The following is an 18,416-nucleotide window of genomic DNA, read 5'->3' as shown; positions in this document are numbered from 1 at the left end:
GTTATTCTTAGAATTGCCTTCCATGCCAGGTTAAATGTAAGGAAGTGAAAGAAACTTTGGATGACTATGCAGCATTATAAATTATTAATGTAAAACTGAAAACAAGGGCCTTGTCTCCTGTCTTTTATCATGTAACCATTATTTTTGCTTCATCCTAGTGTTTTCTTACCGCAGAGTATAAAGAAAGCAGCAAGGGCTGGAATGCAGTCTACTTCATTGACGAATCAAATAGAGACATTTTTATCCGTCACGCCTATTCCTGACATACAGGGAGCTGATAAAGTTGTAACAGGTTTGTTCCACCCTTTACATTACAGTTCTTATGAAGCCGTAGTTATATTGTTTTGTAGGTGTCGGGGAATATCCATCTAAGAATAAAGTGTGAAAATTATACAAGTTCCACGATATTTTTGCATAAAAATAATTTGTTAAGTAGAACAAAAAATGTAAGAATTATTTTTCATCTAAAGTGATGTTTAATGTTTTTAATTGTGGCTATAATTCAACCTTAATTTTCCTTCTCCAGTATTAATCAAGTAGTCAATAAACTGACAATTTTGAAAGCTGAATGTTTCATGGTATGTGTTATATTTCATTAATTTAATTTTCCATTTAATTTTATTGACATAGACATGTTTGGTTAGAAGAATGTGAATTGTCATGAATTAAATATGAATTAAAATAATTTGTCTACTAGATACTAATAAGCCATCAGATGTTTCTTTGGTAAATTAACCAATTAATGGGAACATATCTTGAAACTAAAATGTTATCTAATTTAGTAGTGACTTTTATGTTTAACGAATAATTTGAAGTCTGCAAGTAGTTGAAGAATTAAGAGCACTTTGCAGTTAGACCGTAAGATAGAGACGTTGGAAAATGCTATTGGTACTATAATTATCACTGTGATTAAAAATTAAGAATTGTGTATAACATTCCAAGCTAAATTTTGTACCTGGAGAAGAATATTGAGTAGTGCAAGGTTTTGAGCCTTAATTACTTGACTGAATAAAATAACCAGTGATAAAGGAATTAATTAATTGGCCTGCTTACAATCATTCTGTAGACTAGCGGATAACCATATGCAATTTTATTTCTTGTTAGAGTATCCTCATGAAGCTGCCATGCTGGAGGGTGTTGAAAATTCTGCTGCAATGACAGCACTAGACTTGGCACTAACCGTCGGCGCGACGTACGAGCATTCGGCAAGTCTGTTGGATGCGGCGTGTAAACGCTGCGATGTCCTACGGAAGGTTCAAAGCTCTGCAGATGCAGACAGCACAAAAAGTCGAAACAGACACGTTGTTCCAGGTTATATCTGGTTCACAAGGCGCATAATCAAACTTTTGAAAGAGGCAAACAAATCTCAGTCTTCCAGCAACATTTTTTCTTCCACTACTTCCCTCTGTGATCTTCTCAGCTCAGAATACCTTCCATTGTCACTGAAAACGATGAAGGATCATATTACATTCTGGAACAGTTTGCATGATGTGGTAGTTGAATTTCAGGAAACTGTAGACACCGCACTGAGTGGTTCCTCATCACGTGTGGGAGTTGCTTCCATGTCCAGTGATGGCTGCACTGTGAAATCACATGTTGTTTTCAGGAGACTACTGAAGATTTGCAAAGGTAAAATAAAATGGCATCACATATTTATTTAAACTTGATCCTCACGCTGTGCGTGAACTAGCGTTCGTACCACGTGTTCTGTACCTCTCTAGTACATGATATTCCATGACTGGTAGGAAATCTTCCATTAAATTATTTCCTGTTACACAACCCAAAGATTTATTCTTAATTTTTCCTCTCATGATTGAGTTCACATCCTAATTTCCTAATAGTCATTTCAATATTATCCTTTCATTTACATTTTTACAATTCTAAGAGATCTCATTCAATGAGGTCTTGCAACCAAAATGTTTTTTGTATGCTGTTCTTGTTTCTACTGTTCGTTCTACCTTCTTGACTTAAATGCTCTTAAGAATTAATTGAATGATTCCATTAGCTGATATTTTCAGTAATTTTTCTTTTGTTTGGTGGGGGGGATTGTATAAAGTAACTAATTCACTCTGATTGTAATTGTCTCCTCCTCTTGGCGTATCTACCTTCACCACTAGGAGAAGGAATTGGACTTAACCCTAGAACTGCTAAAGGGGCAGAGAGGATCCTTTGGGCACAATACATTTGTAAAAATTGCTAAAACATTTTAATTCTCTGATGATCTATGTATAACAAGAAAAGAAAATTGGTCTTATATTGAGCTTCTGGACCGTTAGATAAATTGTAAATATTAGATTCATTAGGTAAATAAATGGGTCTAAATGCTATAAAAATCTTTTGATTTAGATGTTTTATTAAAATTACCATGGGTAAAAAAATATTCTGCATAGAGAGTTGATGTTTAAGTTAAATGACGGCTCTTGGAATGACTTACCACAATTATTTGGCTCAATCATGTTCTGTCGACCGGGGTTTGTTGATGTTTCCATTTTGTTCTAATTGGCCATGAGGAAAGAAAGGTTTAATTCTAGGATTGATGTGCAACATGCTGTTTGTAACTGTTATGTTGTAAGTTATTTTATCACAAGTAATTATTATTTGTAGGCCGACCAGTTGATGAAAGAACCAGTGGAAATTACATAGACTATCTTCAACAAGTGTATACATATCTCAAGTTGGTCACATCTTTACTTCAGCAGAATCATCCCTCAGAAACAGGTATAAATTTATTTTAAGTTTTCCATATTTGTTCAGTGCCATGTTATATTTTTAAGATCTTAATTTAAATTAATTTAAATCAAAGAGCTATTATAAATATTTGTGTATGGGTGAGAGAAAGTGACAAGGAATAGCGAGTGTTCCTGAATGAGGAATGTATCTCTTAGGCTCACCAGGGTAATTATTTTAATTTATTTTAAGCAAAATGTGTATAGCTCAGGTGAGAGAAGGGGAAGGGAGAATGGTTTTGTTCTGAAACTTACAGAAATTGGTAGTAGTGATGTGGTTTGGATTAAACTGATCATGATACAGTCCAGGTATTGGCATTCTATACTAAAACCTGCTGTTTTAGTATAGAAAAATGTATTACCATTTGGAGTCACTAGCTAGACTCTTAAGTTTCAAAACAGTTTCAATACTGTGAAAGGACGTCTGTGTCTGCAGCTCAGATACGGTTATTAATTACTGGTGCATCATTATTTATTATTTATTTTAGTGTTCTGTCTGACGACAGGTCCATATATTATGAACAGGATCCTTCCATCCTCTTCAGGTTGTCAGGGACCTGCTGATACATATATACATTCTTGGCAGATGATCCAGAAGTGGTTTGCCATTGCCTTCTTCTGTGTGTGAATGGAGTAATTGTTGGGATGTCACAGAGAAACCGGGGAAGCCCCCGTAGGAAAACTCCTTGTTGCCTGGACCACGGCCTTGCCCAACACAAGTTATAAATTCGGGCACCACCGGGAATCGAACCCGAGACCCCAGGATTACAAGGCCAGCGTTCTAACCACTAGACCACCGTGGCATCATACAAAAAGAATAAGATCAGTGGGAAAGGTTGGGGCATGATTTGTAGGACCCATTCTTTCTTCAGTAAGGAAACTGAATGTTACGTTGTATAAATGACAACTTCTCTGCAGGAATTCTGATCTCTCTGCTTATGTTCTACGTATTCTCACAGTTTTCCTTCAACAGCTACTGGCCTTTATTAATATCCATCACCCTTCCTGACTTCACTTTGATAAATTCTTCTCAAGTATTCCATTATCAAATTTCTTACTTACCAACTGATATGGTATGATATACGTTTTATGTATGTTTGATGTTGGTTATGTCCGCTGTTTTTTTTTTTTTCTCTTTTAACTTTAACAAAAACATGTTGTCATGTTTTATTTCAGCGCAACATTGTGGACTGGCAAGACCTGTGAAATATTTTGATCTTTTTAACAGTAGCCTGATGGTATTACTGGGTCAGCTGGTGTTTGAATGTGATGTTTCTCCGTCATACTTGGAGCCTGTAGCCAAGAAGTTGAAACTGAATCTAGTGTACAACGTTATCAGCAATTGTTGCCCAAAAATTCCTAATTCACTTTTAAGTGATACACCAAATTTTAAAAGTGGATGTAAGCTGAACTGGGGAAGGATTGTCTTAAATGCTTCAGGAGTAAGTATATAGAAGTAAATTTCATTTATGTGCGTCTTATCCTTATTGCTGGCATCCCAAGTTGGTCCACCATAAACTTTAAGACGTGGCACACATCACTTCCCGTAACATTGCTTTGTGATCGTCATATTGGGTTGTAACACAGAACGATTGTCGGTAAACTCTTGAAGGATGACCTTGTAATGTTCATAAATTTTCTAATCAAAGAATTTGGTGATATTTCAGATTCTCATGTTTGTCAGTATGAAGATGTCTGAGTATATTTTGGGATGTTGTGCTGTATAGTCTGGTAGAAGTTTACTGATGTTTCAGAGGTACTTGCAACCCCCATCAGCAGGGTGTCATTACCTTGATGATGGAGATATTACCAGATTACATGGTGCAACATCCCAGAAGATAGTCATCTTGCCTTGCACAGATAAATGAATACTGTTTCAGAGCCAAAATGCAGGAGAATATTAACAAAAGGTGCTTCAAACAATTTATTATTAATGTTATTGGCATTTGTTTATTATCCATACAGCAGTGGAGTGGACCAATTCGACATCCAGAAGTTGCTGTCAGATCTTTGCTGGTTGATGTTCTTCGCACAGTTCAAGAACAGAGTGAAAGTTTTATGGACAAAGACAAAAATATTTTAAATCAGCTACATTTATGTGCTTTGGCTGAAAATCTTACTGTGAAGACTATTTTGGCAGACACATGTGAACTCGGTGTAATCGATCTAGACCTTCTTGTGCCGGGTGATGAAACCCTTGCGTTTTATACCAATTTGGCTAATCTTATGTGGATTCACAGCCTTCTGTTCTTAGAAGCAAGTCCTCCTCAGTCCACAGATCTTTCAGTCCTATTAGAAAGGATGAAAGATCGTAGTGTTGTGAGCGCTTCTGTTTCTGATCAGTGTTGGACTACAAACTTTGGCCTCGTTTCTTCACACTCGTTGGAAAGACAAGTTGCTCGGATGAGCATTGGTTACAATGTTGGAAAACTAGGTTTTATTTCACTTCAAGAACTTTATAAGCAGTTGCAGGGTGAATTGACTTTCCCATCTGCGTCGTCGTTAAAGAATTGTTCTTTTCTGGGAAAAGTTCTAAGGGGTAATACCTTCTTGTTAGATTCGTCATCAGTTGATCCTAGAGTTTTATTTGTGTTGCTAAACGGACAAAAGCAGTCGCCAAAAATACAGGTATGTATATGTTTCATGTTGTAGATTATGTGATCCTGCACACAGATCTTTGACATATTTGCTTACAGAAACAGCAGTTTGAATCTTGATACATCTTTATAAATCATGTGTCACACAGACAGAAGAAAACGCACGTCCGTCTTTTCAGCTGCGTGCAAAAGACAAAGTTACAAAATTATACGTGAAATTACATGAGAAATTTAACAATTTGTTTTTGTGACTTCGTATTAGAGTAACTAAAACGAAGGAGAGAAAAATAGGTAGAGAGAATGTGAACAGGATTGAATTGGCTCAAGTTAGTGATAGCAGCAGCAGCGTACACTGGCAATTACAAGTATGGTGTCTTGTTTATTTTTTGTTATTTCTTCATGGTGCTGTAATTTTATTAGCCATCACATGTAGATGTTTTACTTTTTGTTTTTTTCAAATAATTTCTTAGAAATGCCATAAAACCTGAAGCAGTTGTCTTATTCATGGGCATGTGGTCGTTGGATAAATGTGGTAATATGGTTTAAAAGTTCAGTCTGTCATCTGTGATTTTGAACTAAGATCCAAGTAAGTTTTCTTGTAAATTGAAGTATATAGATTTCAGGTTTTCTATTCTGATATGTACATTCCATTTATTTATGCGTTTTCAAGGTGTTGTTTGCTGAAAGTGTGGACGTTCAGTTAGACGGAAGCATGACAGAATTCTTGGACCACAGCGTGAAATTTGATAGTAAATCTCAACAGTTGGTCATTCCTGAACTACTACACTTCTATCTGGACTATGTGCAGCTGAATCAGGAACCAGAGAGCCACTCTGCTGTTCCGGCCTTCACGAGTATGTACTCACCGGATCACATTTGCATATTCATCCTCTCCTATATCAGTAGTTTTGTACTTTAGGATTATCTAACAAAGAGTAGGTCAGAATCATTACCACTTGACCCAAATTTCTGCATTATTTTAATTATTATTACGGTATTTTTACGTACGGAAAGTTATGTGAGAATTTTTTTGATAGAATTGTGTGTTCACTAATCAAATTGTAACATTGATATTCTACATGCCAGATGTGAAGACACCCCACCATTTTTATGTAGAACAAGATGATGATCAAATAAGCACTTTCTACAGCAGAGAGCGACTTACTCAGCTGGTTGATTTCCTACGTGATAATACCAGCGGACAGCTGCAGATTGAGATTACCAAGTTTGCTAGTGCTCTTTCAGACCCACAGACACACACTCCAGGTAAGGTTCATTTTTTTGTTTCAGATACAATTTGATAGAATGCTGACATGAATCGTTATTCCATGTGGTTATGTTTTTCCTGCAATACTGGGTCAGTATCCAGTGCAGTTTCACAAATATAATTGAGCAATTTCCACAAGGCTTTATTTGTATCCCCTGTTGTTTTCTGTCATATCTTTCTAACATCATCTTATTTCTTTATCTCCTGTTCTTTCCATGTTCTTCTTTGCCCTAATTTTAGGATGTGATGGTACCTAAACATTTTTGGTCTGTGTAAAATTTTTCTTAAATATTCTATTTCTGTCTCTGAGTATGCATCTTTCTCTCATTGTCTTTTCTAAGGAGTTAGGAATTCTTTGTCTGTGGTCTGTGTCAGATTTGCAGAACAAGCCGAGAATAAAACGTTTGTATGCATAATTATCTTTCTTTCTGTCACTTCCAGGGACAATTGTGAAAGTAGAGAAGTTTATGAATGAGTTCAGCATCTTGCTGGATTATAGTAGATTTGAAGATGGTACCAGTGTTACTGCTGTCAAGTCCAATGAAAATTGTGATTTTTCTGAAGATACGTGGAAACACAGAGTAGTTCAAGATTCTGTTCTAAAATTCTTGGAGTGCCACTGTTGGATGTTATCAGTGTTGGTGCGAAGGGTTCATCAGGAAAAGGCTCTTCATGCTTCACCAGTAAATGAAACTCCATCACATAAAATGATTGACGAGAGGATTAAGTGCCTTGAACAGCTGTTCAGATCAAAGTGGGTGGATGTATTAAAGCCAGTTTTTCAGAATAACCTAATTGTTGCCGCACTGCATTCAAAACCTGATATGACAGAGCTCTGGTGTTTGCTTGATCAGCTCGTAAAGAAGCGAGAATGGCGGCAGTGTGCTGAGATATTGTGGGCACTTCCTGAAACAGAACTGCAGAATGACCCAAAACTACAAACATTTCATGATGTAGTCATGTATGAACTAGCCTCGAAATTACCAGATGAAGGTAAAGTACTTTTATTAATGAGAATGAATGTTGTGTAGTAGATGTCATTAAACAACACAAGGTGACACATTTTATCCTCTCCTTTCTTACCTTCTGTTACAGTTAATCTTAATCATAATATCCTGTGTCTACCTGTTATTCTTATTTGCAGAATGATCTGTGACCTTTTTTCTTCTGCTGTGAAAATAAATTCAGTTAACTAACTGGCTTCATGGTGCAGAGTCCTTGAGAATCTAATAGTATGCTCAGCTGGTCACATTGTCTTTCAGAAATTTACTCTTTTTTCCTAAAAGTTTCCCTGATTTTTCATTTAGGATTAATGTATATGTAAGAAATGTATGTATGTAATGCGTATAATATAGGCAATGATGAATGATTGTTGCCAGGAAGGTTCAGTCCGTGGTGGTACTGTCAGCATATAGGAGATTTGTCTGTCCAGGCACAGTGCTTGTTACTGCATCTACCTCGGTGGCCAGGTCGAGGATGTCGGGATGCTCTCAAGGTCGTGTTGGGGCATCACCATCAGAAACTTTCTACAGAACTTAAATTACAGCTGCAAGAGATGCTGCATAAAATAACCATCTATGAAAAGGTAGTACATTTTTCAAGTACCATTCTCCTTAAATTTGGCTTATATTAAATTAATATTCAGAACCACAATTTTAAATGTAACTACCATATTTGTGTCCTTTTTTCTTCATTTAATTTGTTAAAAATAAACGTGCCAATGTATGTTTAGAGCAGTAATATGAGAAGTGGTATGAATGATTTTGATGCTTTCAAATTAATATACAGATTGTGCCCTTTGCTGAATCTGCTGGTATGAACACTTGGTTTGATGTCAGCTGTACATCAGAGAAAAATCCTGGTCTCATTCTGGAGCTCTTGATGGAAGCTAAGGAAGTAAGGAATAAATATATTTTATAACATTATTTATCAGTTGATGTATTATTTATTTAATAAAATTAAATTCTCTTGAAAAATTAAAAACTCTGATTGTTTACAGCTGTTGATTGATACTTAGTTTCAGATTTGCCTTGAGTGGGCAAAATTACAAAACATTGCCACACGAGCACAGCACCTTGTTGACTTCAAGTTTCTTCTCCTTTTCTTGGAGCATGATTCTTCAGATTTCTCATCTGCTACAAAGGTAAAATACATTTCTTTTCATTACATCTGAAAGGAGGTACAAAAATCATGAATGAAATTAACATATTCACTATATTTTTCCTTTAGAAAGTAGGATAATTTGTGATTTATTGACTGGAGGAAGTTATTTACTTCATTTGAGACTTTATTAAATGCTCATACAAATTTTTATAGAACTCAAGTTGGTTACAGACGTCATTAAGGGGAGAGACAGATGCACAGACGTGATGGTACAGAAAGCCTTATGAAATGAGGAAAGTAGGAAAGATGGAAATGACAGGGTTTTTTTAATGCAACTTATGTGCCCAACATTTATTTCATAGCAAATCAAATATACAGGCATGAAAAACTGGTGAAGTGGAATAGTCATGTAAGAATCTTAGCTAAAAGTATCAGTGTTTATAAAGCATCTGGGATTTTTTTTTTTTAAATTTCTCTCATTTAAAATCAGAAATAAGTCATGTCCTCCTCTTTCTCTGTACTCTTCATATTTTGATTTATTTTTAAGGTAGTAAATAAAATCTTTGCTTCTTTATAAGAAGGACTTTCTTAAGCAAAATACAATTTATATTCACTTAAGTCCTTATTGAGCACCATAAAGTGGATTCTGTGAGAAGATGAATTCTGATACACCAAATAATTATTTAAGAGTTGGGAACATTTTGATTGCTGTACTGAAAGAATAAGATGATTAGTGTTTAAAACTGGAATATAAGCATCATTTAAATTTACTCTATTGGGACAAAGATTCAAAAGTGATTTATCTAAAGAATTATCTATTTAATTGTTGTTATGTGTAGGCATTGTTAACATTCACATTAACTCAACTGTTACATTACCTTTTTTTTTTCTCTTTCAGCTGTTGGAGTCTTTACCAATCCATCAAACTGTTGCCATCTGTAATGAACTTATTCAACAACTAAGATCAGTTTTATGTCTGAAGTTTATAACCACATTTATCGTGAATTCTTGTTCTTCATATTTATCCTCTGAACAATTAGATGACTACCAAAACTTATCTATAGGCATTCAAATGATGGCGGTTATACCATATGTAGATCAGGTCCATCACTGGGACCTGATTTGGAAACCACATTTGATTGTGGAGCAGTTCATCATGAACACACGACTGGAGATGTTAGAAAAAATGATTTCAGAAGTTTGCCCGCTCTTAGCTCGGCTTCCTGCTACTTCTCCAGTGTCTTTGAGCAGTATTGACACCATGCTAAGGCACTACGCCAGCAAAGCTCTGGATTTCAGAGTTGTTCGGAATCCAGCACCTTGTCAATCTTTTCCTTATGAGGAGAAACTATTAGTTTCTCTGTCATTAGGATCTACGCACAGTAAGGAGTTTTTAATGCCAGCAGTAGTTCCATCAAAGAATGAATGGGTGCCAAATGATGAGGTATTGTGCTGTTCTTTTTTATTCTTTAATTAAACTTGGAGTATATCCACCATTTGTAAACTGGAGATGATGGTAGAAGAAAAATATTGTCACTAGATTTCTGCTGATTGTAACTGAAGATGGTTGTCTTCTGGGTTGCAGCACCATGTAGCCTGGTAGAAGTTTGCCTACATTTTGGAGATACTTGCTGCCTCCATCATCAGTGTAATGAGCCCTGATGATGAAGGCAGCAAGGACTCACCGCCATGAAAACCTCAAATCCGGCTGTATTTTACCTGTTCTTAGCTGATCTAGCCATTCCTGAATTGTGCAGAAGACACTCATAAATGGACATCACCTTTGACATTACAGTAGGTTTTGATTGAATAAAAATTGTTTTCAATGTGTGTGGGGGAGTAGTATACAGCCAGATGTTTGTAATAAATTGTGTAACTAGACATTCACAAAAAAAAAAAAATTACGCTGATTTTGATAATACAGATGGAGTTGGTGCTTTGTTCCCAGATTACTGAATGCATGTGTTGCCAGTCTGTGGCTTTTTCTATGTTTAATCGACGACATCACTGCAGGAGATGTGGTCGTGTTATCTGCGGATCATGTTCCACTCAAAGGATGAAGGTAATGGCTTGTTAAATCTGTGTATCATGTTAAATTATGGTTGTTATTTCAAGAGCTTTATACAAGATTTGATGAAGTTTTATGTAAATTGTTTATGAAGGGTTTGAATTTGATTATGTAACATGACTGTTTACTATTTTAGAAGAATGACAATTTAATGTGGGTAACGGTTAGGTAGATATTCGGTTTGATATCATTAAATTTATATATTCTACAAACTAATGTTGCTGTAACCATTCCGTTGTTCAAACATCTGCGAGATATACTTATTTCTATAATAAAGTGCAGTACGTTTTTTACCAGCGCAACTATTGCTTATTGCAATTTATAAAACCCTCTGGGTTTACAAATTTGTATTTGATAGTACCATCAATTAAACAACAGTATTTTTAAACTTAAGTTTTTACTGCTTTTTCTGCTTAAAAACTGTATTTTTCTCTTAATTTATAGGTTGTGGGGTATGGCACTGTAGCAGTTAGGGTATGTGATGATTGTCATTGTGAGGTGGAAAATGATTCAGAACAGGTGACAAGTCTCACATTAGGTGACGATCAGCTTCCATTCTCACTGAATTTCGAAGATTCAGTAAATTCTACTTTGACGTGGAAGCTGACATCAGACGAAGCCTACAATACTACCCTTCGAGAAGAATTTGGCTTTGAGCATGCACCAAGTGTTTCTCTCTGCTTGGCTATTCTTAAGCTTCATTCAGAACACGTGGCATATCCGAGGTTAGTAATAGCAGTTAGAATGTCACAGCAGCTATTTGCTTTTGCTGCATTCATGAAAACAAATTTGTTTTGGCCAGCTTGTTTATTAATGAGAAAAATTGCCTTGCTTGTGTTCAGTTGTAAATAATATTTTGATGTGAATGTTCAGAAACATATTTACATACTGAGCTTATTCAGGGTATGCAGAAGGAAAGCAATGTAAAAATAGGGGCAAAACTTAACGTCATCATTCCATGAAGTCAATATGTATCTTGTGCAGAGGCAGACTCATAATTTTGCCAGTTTGGGTGTAGTGGATTTACAGTGGAATGGAGTTTTGCAATTAAATTTTGTGTGATAATCAAACGCTGATACCGTGTGTCACCACTCTCACATTGCACCCTTGAAAGCATGGGAATTGGAATTTCCTGTATACTTTGAAATTCTCCAGTAAAGAACTGTCCCTGCTAGCTGCCTGTAGCGCTACGTATAGTGCCTTGGGGGGAGAATTCGGTTGTTACTAGGGATCTGTGGTATAAATGATGGCATTGCGAGTCCAAGCAGTTGCAGTAAGCGAAGGTGCTGCTGTAACCAACAGTGAAAACAGATATGATGACCCTTGAGCTGGTGAAAATGTAACTTTGATGAACACTCAGAAGTCATTCGGGACTGTGTTCTGATTTTGTTATGAATTTCCACACTGATTTTTGACACAAAATTCCAAATAATGAAATCATAGAAAGTAAAACTTGGAGTCATTTGCATTTTGTATTCTTCAGGTTTCTGTTGGATGCTTGTCATCAAATGCTGCGACTCTTGCAACCAGTGGGCCCAAGCATGGCAAATCCTGAAGTGGACTACAGCCTCGTCATAAGGATGGTTAGGTACGTGAGTCTGTGCATCATTGTGATTTAGTGATACATTTCAGAATAGCCTCTAGGTTGAAATATTAATGTGTACCCAGTTCAAATTTTGGCCAGAGTTCATCTGTCCTGCTGAAGGTTGGGTGGGGGGGAAGAGAGAATTCTCCAGATGTGATGAATGTGTCTTTTGTCAGTCACTGCACAGAAACTGTAACATTAAACTTTATTTATTAGACTTCATAGACTTAATATCAGAAGATGAGGCACTCATAGTGGCAAATATCAATATGACTGTGTTCTGGAATGTTGCACCATGCAGTCTGGTAGAAGTTTGCCAATGATTACTGATTGCCCTGATGATTGAGGCAGCAAGCACCTCTGAAACTTTGGTAAACTTCTGTCTGACAGCATGGCACAGCAGCATAGAAAACAAGTCACTTTGATATCACTACATTGTTTAGCACAACAATTTTATTTGTTTTAATATTCATAGGTCTCTTGTTGTGGCTGCTAAGGTGAAGCATGCTAGATCTGGCCTGAACACTGGAGTTGCTCATTGTGACCAACTGTTGAGTCAGGTGGACCTGCTCAACATGCTGGTGAAAAGTGGTTGCTCTGCCCTTATCCCAGCAGAACCCCTGAATGGCCATGCATTGCGGCGCCTGCGCGATCGCTTGGTGGAAGAGGAGCTCTGGATGCTTGCCATGGAGGTGTCTACAAAGAGTGGCCTTGAGCGGACTGGAGTGTGGGCAGCGTGGGGCAAAGCATGTTTAAGGGCAGGCTGTTGGGATGAGGCACGTGATAAGTTTTCCCATTGCCTTGAAAAAGTGGCGCTCGGACCGGACTCGGCCCGTCCTCTTCGAAGCCCGCCGTTGCTCATGGAGATAGTGCAGATATTGGAGGAGGGGGCATACACAGTAGATCGCAAGGTGATACAGGAAGCTGATAAGATTCGAGCTTCAAGCACTGTACCTGCTGCACTTCTCTCATCACCAGCCCTAACTGTACTTCATACCTTGTCATCACTGAAGGAAATTGCTCATGGGAATTATCCCCAAGCAACACCACCATTGAACCCTCTTGTGATCGGTCCAAAATTAGATCCCTTATTTTATGAAGAGTGTTGTTATTATCTTTCATCATATGGGAGTCATGCGGGAATCATCAGTTTCTACCTCAGTCATGATGATCTGTTAGCAGCTTTGAAACATGTTCTCTCACAGAAAGTGGATCCAGAGATATTTCTTGAAATGATATACATACCCTGTTTACGCCAAGGTCTCGTCTCAGATCTGTATCATGAGCTATCAACTGTTGATCCAACACTTGGAGTATGGAAGGTATGTGGCATATTAGATGTCTGAATTTTATCTTGCTTAGAAAGTTTAAAATAACTATTTTAGACCTGACATTTTATCATCATAAGTATATTAACAAGAGTGAAATAAATGTTTAAATTTTATTTAAGAGAAATTATGTTCTGTATTTATTGATTGCTTTGAATTGAAAGATATACTTTCGTGGCTTCAGTTTTAATTATGCTGTATTTACAGGTGTACTTGTGCCACATATGTCGTTATTTTGAGAAACAAGGCTTGTTAAATCTGCTGTACCAGTTACAGCTTCATATGCTTGATCATGTTCGAGCAGCAATGACTTGCATACGATTCTATCAGAAGGGAGCAAGAAGCTACAGCGACTTGGCTGCTAATCTAGGGCATCTCCATGCAGCTCAGAGCCACTTAGAAAATGAACTTTTAACAGCTCAGTGGGGACCCAGCACAAGATCTTCACCAGGTATGTCATTTCTTATTATACCATAATGCCACTGTAATGCTTCTTGGTTTGAAATTCTACGTACTCTTAAGCCATTAAATTGCCTTCATTTAAGGTTTTCTTTAGTATGCTGTTCAGATGCAATTTACATTTATCACGAATGGGAGATTTCACTTTATCCCTATTCAGTCTTTTTACAAAGTCTGTAATGGACACACGATGGGGAGGTTGTGTCCATCCATCCACATGTCTTTCTTACAAAAATATCATAACATTATATGGCAATGAACTTAGTAATACTTGATTAACTGTTTCAGTAAGGACAATGGATGGTACTTTGCAGTTGGCAATGAAGCTGGATCCAAAGGAAGTGAATCACCATTTAAGTACTATCTTGCGACAAGTGGAGGTGACGAAGTTCTTGCACAGTTGTGAGATAGAACAGCGTCATGTCATAGAATTAATACCAGAATTGCTTAAAACTTTGCAATCAAGTGCGGTCCCTAGCGCCAAACGTACGTTACCTTCAGTTCCAACATTATTTGGATCCAACATGGAACGTGTGCAGCTTGCAGTGTTGGCTATTCTTTGTGGGAAAAATGTTGAGGAAGGTTTTGGCCTAGCTTTCAGGTAGGTAAAGCAGCTTTCTACAATTTGGTTTGAGATCAGTATGATATGAGAGAGACAAATTCATCATCAAAAAGGAATTTTTTTGGCCATCGTGACACGTCTTTAACTTTTTCATTCATAGAGTTGTTATTTCACTTTAATTTCTCGGCTACGTTTCCGTCCTAATTGATGTTCCAATTTTTCTTTGCTCATACGCGTGGTTGCCATTGTGTGTGCATGCACACTTGCACAGATGACACCACCATTTCTTCATGCTTTTGGGTGCTATAGTGGAATAAATAATCTGTAAAAATCTCTGAAGTACAGAAGGACAAAATCTAATGAGGATTTGAGAAATTTATCACAGTTAATTGGTATGTGAATCACATGAACAGTTACAGGACTGAAAAACGAAGGAGCACAGTGTCAGATACAGCAACTGAAGACTGAAATTGTCTGGAAGCAAAGGATGAAATAGTTAATTATGCTAAAAATATGTGTTTTAATTTGAAATTAGATGTTAAAATGGAACAATTTGATGAAATTCATGGGTTCTAATTAAAAGAGTAGGTACTCTGATTTTCAGGTTTCTTACATACAAAATCATGTATATTCTTTATTCAAGGATTATTGAGGACTACCGTTTGAAATCGTCAGAGATTTACAGCTTAGCAGGGAAGAAGTTGGCATGTGACTATCGCCTCACAGATATAGAGCAGCTCATATCTTGCATCCAGAACTCAGGAGTGCCTGATACCAGTTCTGTATGTGACAGTGTTCTTGTCCTGTGTGTGCAAGTCCTGGCTGAGAAACAGGAGCCAGTAGATGTGGAGCCTTTGGTCAGATTAATTGTTGATACAGGAAACAAGGTGAGTTATGGCAGCAGAACCTGCAGGTCCAGCACTGAACCTTGACACCGGACATGATCCTGAGCCAGCTCCATCCACTTACCTTCCTCACAGTCCACCTCCGTAAGATCTGTCTGTGACCATTATAATATGTCATGCAATCCATTCTGTGTTTAGTAACTTTGACCCACGACACTTTCACTGTGTAGATATTGCATTGCTTTAAATATATGCATTTTTAACTTAGGTTTTTCTGAGACATTATACAGTAGTTAATTGTTAACAGGTGTCAGCATACATCAAGTGCCGACAGTTGAAGACTGCATACTTACTGGCAGTGAAATACAGTCGTCTGGAAGATGTGCGCAGAATACTGCATGAAGCTGAGAAACTTGGACAAATGAAAATACAACAGATTTGCCTCAAAAGATTGGGTCAGAAGCAAACTGAAACATGAGAACTTCTGAATTAATGTCTTGCGTAACTCTGCATTGTGCACGTTGATATGTTTATGTGTGTGTGCATACATGAAATGTAGTGTTTTATAAAGTTGTCTTTTAAACAATTTGCAATAGAGTCTCAATTATCTGACCTGAATGGGACGAAAGGACAGTCAGAAAAAAGAAGAAGAAAGAGGACTAACGAAAAAGACGAGGGTAGATATTACATCAGTATATAACTCAACTTACAATATTATTTAATTAAGAAGAAAATACGATATGGCATCAAAATCTCACAAACAATTATTATTTAATGTAAATATGTAAATTAAAGAGTTTATTTTTTAGGAAATTAGTAATGTGCTTCTGAGCTTTCTTCCTAGTCTTTGTGGCAAGATCATGCCAGCAACCGAATACTAGAATGTAGCAGCTGAGTACGTAAGATGTAGAAAGTACAAGGTGGGGGAATGCGATTTATTCCTCTACATGTAGAGTTCACTGTTGGTAAAATTGAGCTTTCTGTCACGTACATTGGATAAATGGAGTGTTGGATAACCGAAGGTCAGATAATCGGGACTGTATATAGTTCTTACATATTTGGTAAGGGTGGACTGACCTTTTTTAAAGAAGTGATAATCACATGAAAATACTGTAGACTGATGAGTCCCTTTAATTAACCTTTATTGGCCATGTGTTGCGATAGCATACCAGCAAACTGTTAAACTGTGGGATTGAAGTTCAACTGGGGGCCCTGTCATGTGGTGTTTCACACCTCATACTCTTGTACGGTAGAAACTAATTACTCCACTTCTGGAATCTTCTAAAAGCTTCTAAGTATTCTTCACTTCAAGACAAATTTATTTACGTTTTAAAGCTCTGTAACCCAGTGCTGTGAAAATTAATATAAATGATTTAGTAATGTTTTACTGCATGATACTTCACAAAATGAAAATCTGTTTGCACTGGAAGAACTTGTGCCCGCTGAAGTCTGTGGACAGTTTCCTTGCAGTGTTCTGTTTAAGTCCCTTTATTACTAAGTAGGACTTAAGGTTTTCCAGTGGTGAGTCCAAGGACAGCCGTCTTCCCTTTATCACTAGTTCTCTGGAGGCTGACAAGCGGACTTGGTTAACTGAAACCCAGTTCAGCCCCAATTCTGCAACATATCAATGGGTATGGGCACTTACGCTATCAGCGATACTTCAGGTTCGGCAGCTGAGGTTCAGTTCCCAGTGAGATGATTTTTTAATCACTATGACTAATGTCCTTGGAACCTCTCAACTTTCATTTATTTTTTAACCTTACTGGAAACTGAGCTTTTTTACGGTTTTGTTGTAACCGTCTACAGTGTACTATGAAGGCGATGTTAAGTGCTCTTATTAATGTAACATGCCTTAGCTTCATCATACACTGTGACATTGTCATCAGTTCATGGAACCACTGAGTAAGTAAACAGTTTGAATTTGAAAATGCTATTTGATCATGTGTGCCGATTGCAAATGACAGTAATATTCAGTAGATCATCATTTGTATTTCAGATCTAAAGAAAACCTATATTTAACAGAATAAGAGCTTATTTATACTACTGCTTCTGTGTGAGATGATTACACTTTGTGTGGGTTGTCCGTCTATTTATACTACTATACATACTTGTGTGATATTCCAGCCTTATATGAAAATATGAAATGTGTCCATTTTCTGTAGATATGTAAAAGTGCTTTGCTTGTTACAAAAGCCAGCTGACAAACAGTTTTTGCCTCTTTGTATATGATTTCATAGATGTTATGACATGTAAAGGCTAGTGAAATGGAGATGTAATTTTTATAAAGTTTGAAGCAGTCAGAACATTTTGCACATTCATTGTGAATGTATAGATGTGTTACTGGAAATTATTAAGTTTTAATTTGATGAAATGCTGTAAGCAGTGTATATTATGTGTGCAAAATGTTTTGGTTGTGAGTGGTCTGTTCCCAACAGGCTTTCCAACCAAAGTTGCATGCCCTGTTCATCCCATCTTCCTTGATCTGATCATCCTAACATTTTCCTATTTCATCCCCTTTAGGTCCAAACATCCTCAGCCTTTCTCCCATACATAACCAGTCAAAACATAATTTTGTATATCTTTACATTATCAGTTGGGAAGACAAAATGTTCTGAGCTGCATGGTAACAAGCAAGCTATAATTTCGTCATGAATACAGTTTTGATTTGCTACTATAATTCGCAAAAAATTGAACGTATGGAGGTTGTCTATGAATATTGCAGGGCGTAAGTGCAGAGGTCGTCTGCATTGCTATTACAGACGGCATGTGTGGATGCTTCTATAGTACAAATATAGCAATGCATATGTAGGCGTCGGGATAGCCATCACACGGGTCATGTACAGAGCCTTCTTTGAAGACATTTATGTATGGAAGAG

At 37.0% G+C, this 18,416-nt stretch overlaps 1 protein-coding gene across 4 annotated transcripts in view; it reads left to right on the top strand.

Moving 5' to 3' along the window:
• The window catches only part of Sptz (zinc finger FYVE-type containing 26 spastizin), a 37,868-nt gene extending 20,059 nt beyond the window's left edge, over positions 1-17,809 (top strand). For 3 of the 4 annotated variants that reach the window (XM_022062793.2, XM_022062802.2, XM_022062786.2), the window contains 20 exons: positions 175-292; positions 1,105-1,629; positions 2,605-2,718; positions 3,903-4,168; positions 4,692-5,354; positions 5,994-6,177; positions 6,410-6,589; positions 7,032-7,583; positions 7,970-8,175; positions 8,379-8,486; positions 8,608-8,733; positions 9,592-10,137; positions 10,642-10,755; positions 11,206-11,486; positions 12,245-12,349; positions 12,822-13,668; positions 13,882-14,125; positions 14,422-14,734; positions 15,339-15,582; positions 15,848-17,809. In XM_022062793.2, coding sequence (XP_021918485.2) covers positions 175-292; positions 1,105-1,629; positions 2,605-2,718; positions 3,903-4,168; positions 4,692-5,354; positions 5,994-6,177; positions 6,410-6,589; positions 7,032-7,583; positions 7,970-8,175; positions 8,379-8,486; positions 8,608-8,733; positions 9,592-10,137; positions 10,642-10,755; positions 11,206-11,486; positions 12,245-12,349; positions 12,822-13,668; positions 13,882-14,125; positions 14,422-14,734; positions 15,339-15,582; positions 15,848-16,018 — 5,907 coding nt within the window. In that variant the 3' untranslated portion in view covers positions 16,019-17,809. Of the gene's footprint in view, positions 1-174; positions 293-1,104; positions 1,630-2,604; positions 2,719-3,902; positions 4,169-4,691; positions 5,355-5,993; positions 6,178-6,409; positions 6,590-7,031; positions 7,584-7,969; positions 8,176-8,378; positions 8,487-8,607; positions 8,734-9,591; positions 10,138-10,641; positions 10,756-11,205; positions 11,487-12,244; positions 12,350-12,821; positions 13,669-13,881; positions 14,126-14,421; positions 14,735-15,338; positions 15,583-15,847 lie in introns of those variants that run through there. The other variant, XM_022062809.2, reaches the window with a different exon arrangement.
• Positions 17,810-18,416: the final 607 nt, after the last annotated feature.

This window comes from Zootermopsis nevadensis, unplaced genomic scaffold (assembly GCF_977971745.1).
Source record: "Zootermopsis nevadensis isolate Lab colony 2312 unplaced genomic scaffold, Znev_1.0 Znev_ptg000007l, whole genome shotgun sequence".
Lineage (NCBI taxonomy): Eukaryota > Metazoa > Arthropoda > Insecta > Blattodea > Termopsidae > Zootermopsis > Zootermopsis nevadensis.
This window is presented reverse-complemented; position numbering and strand designations above follow the sequence as displayed.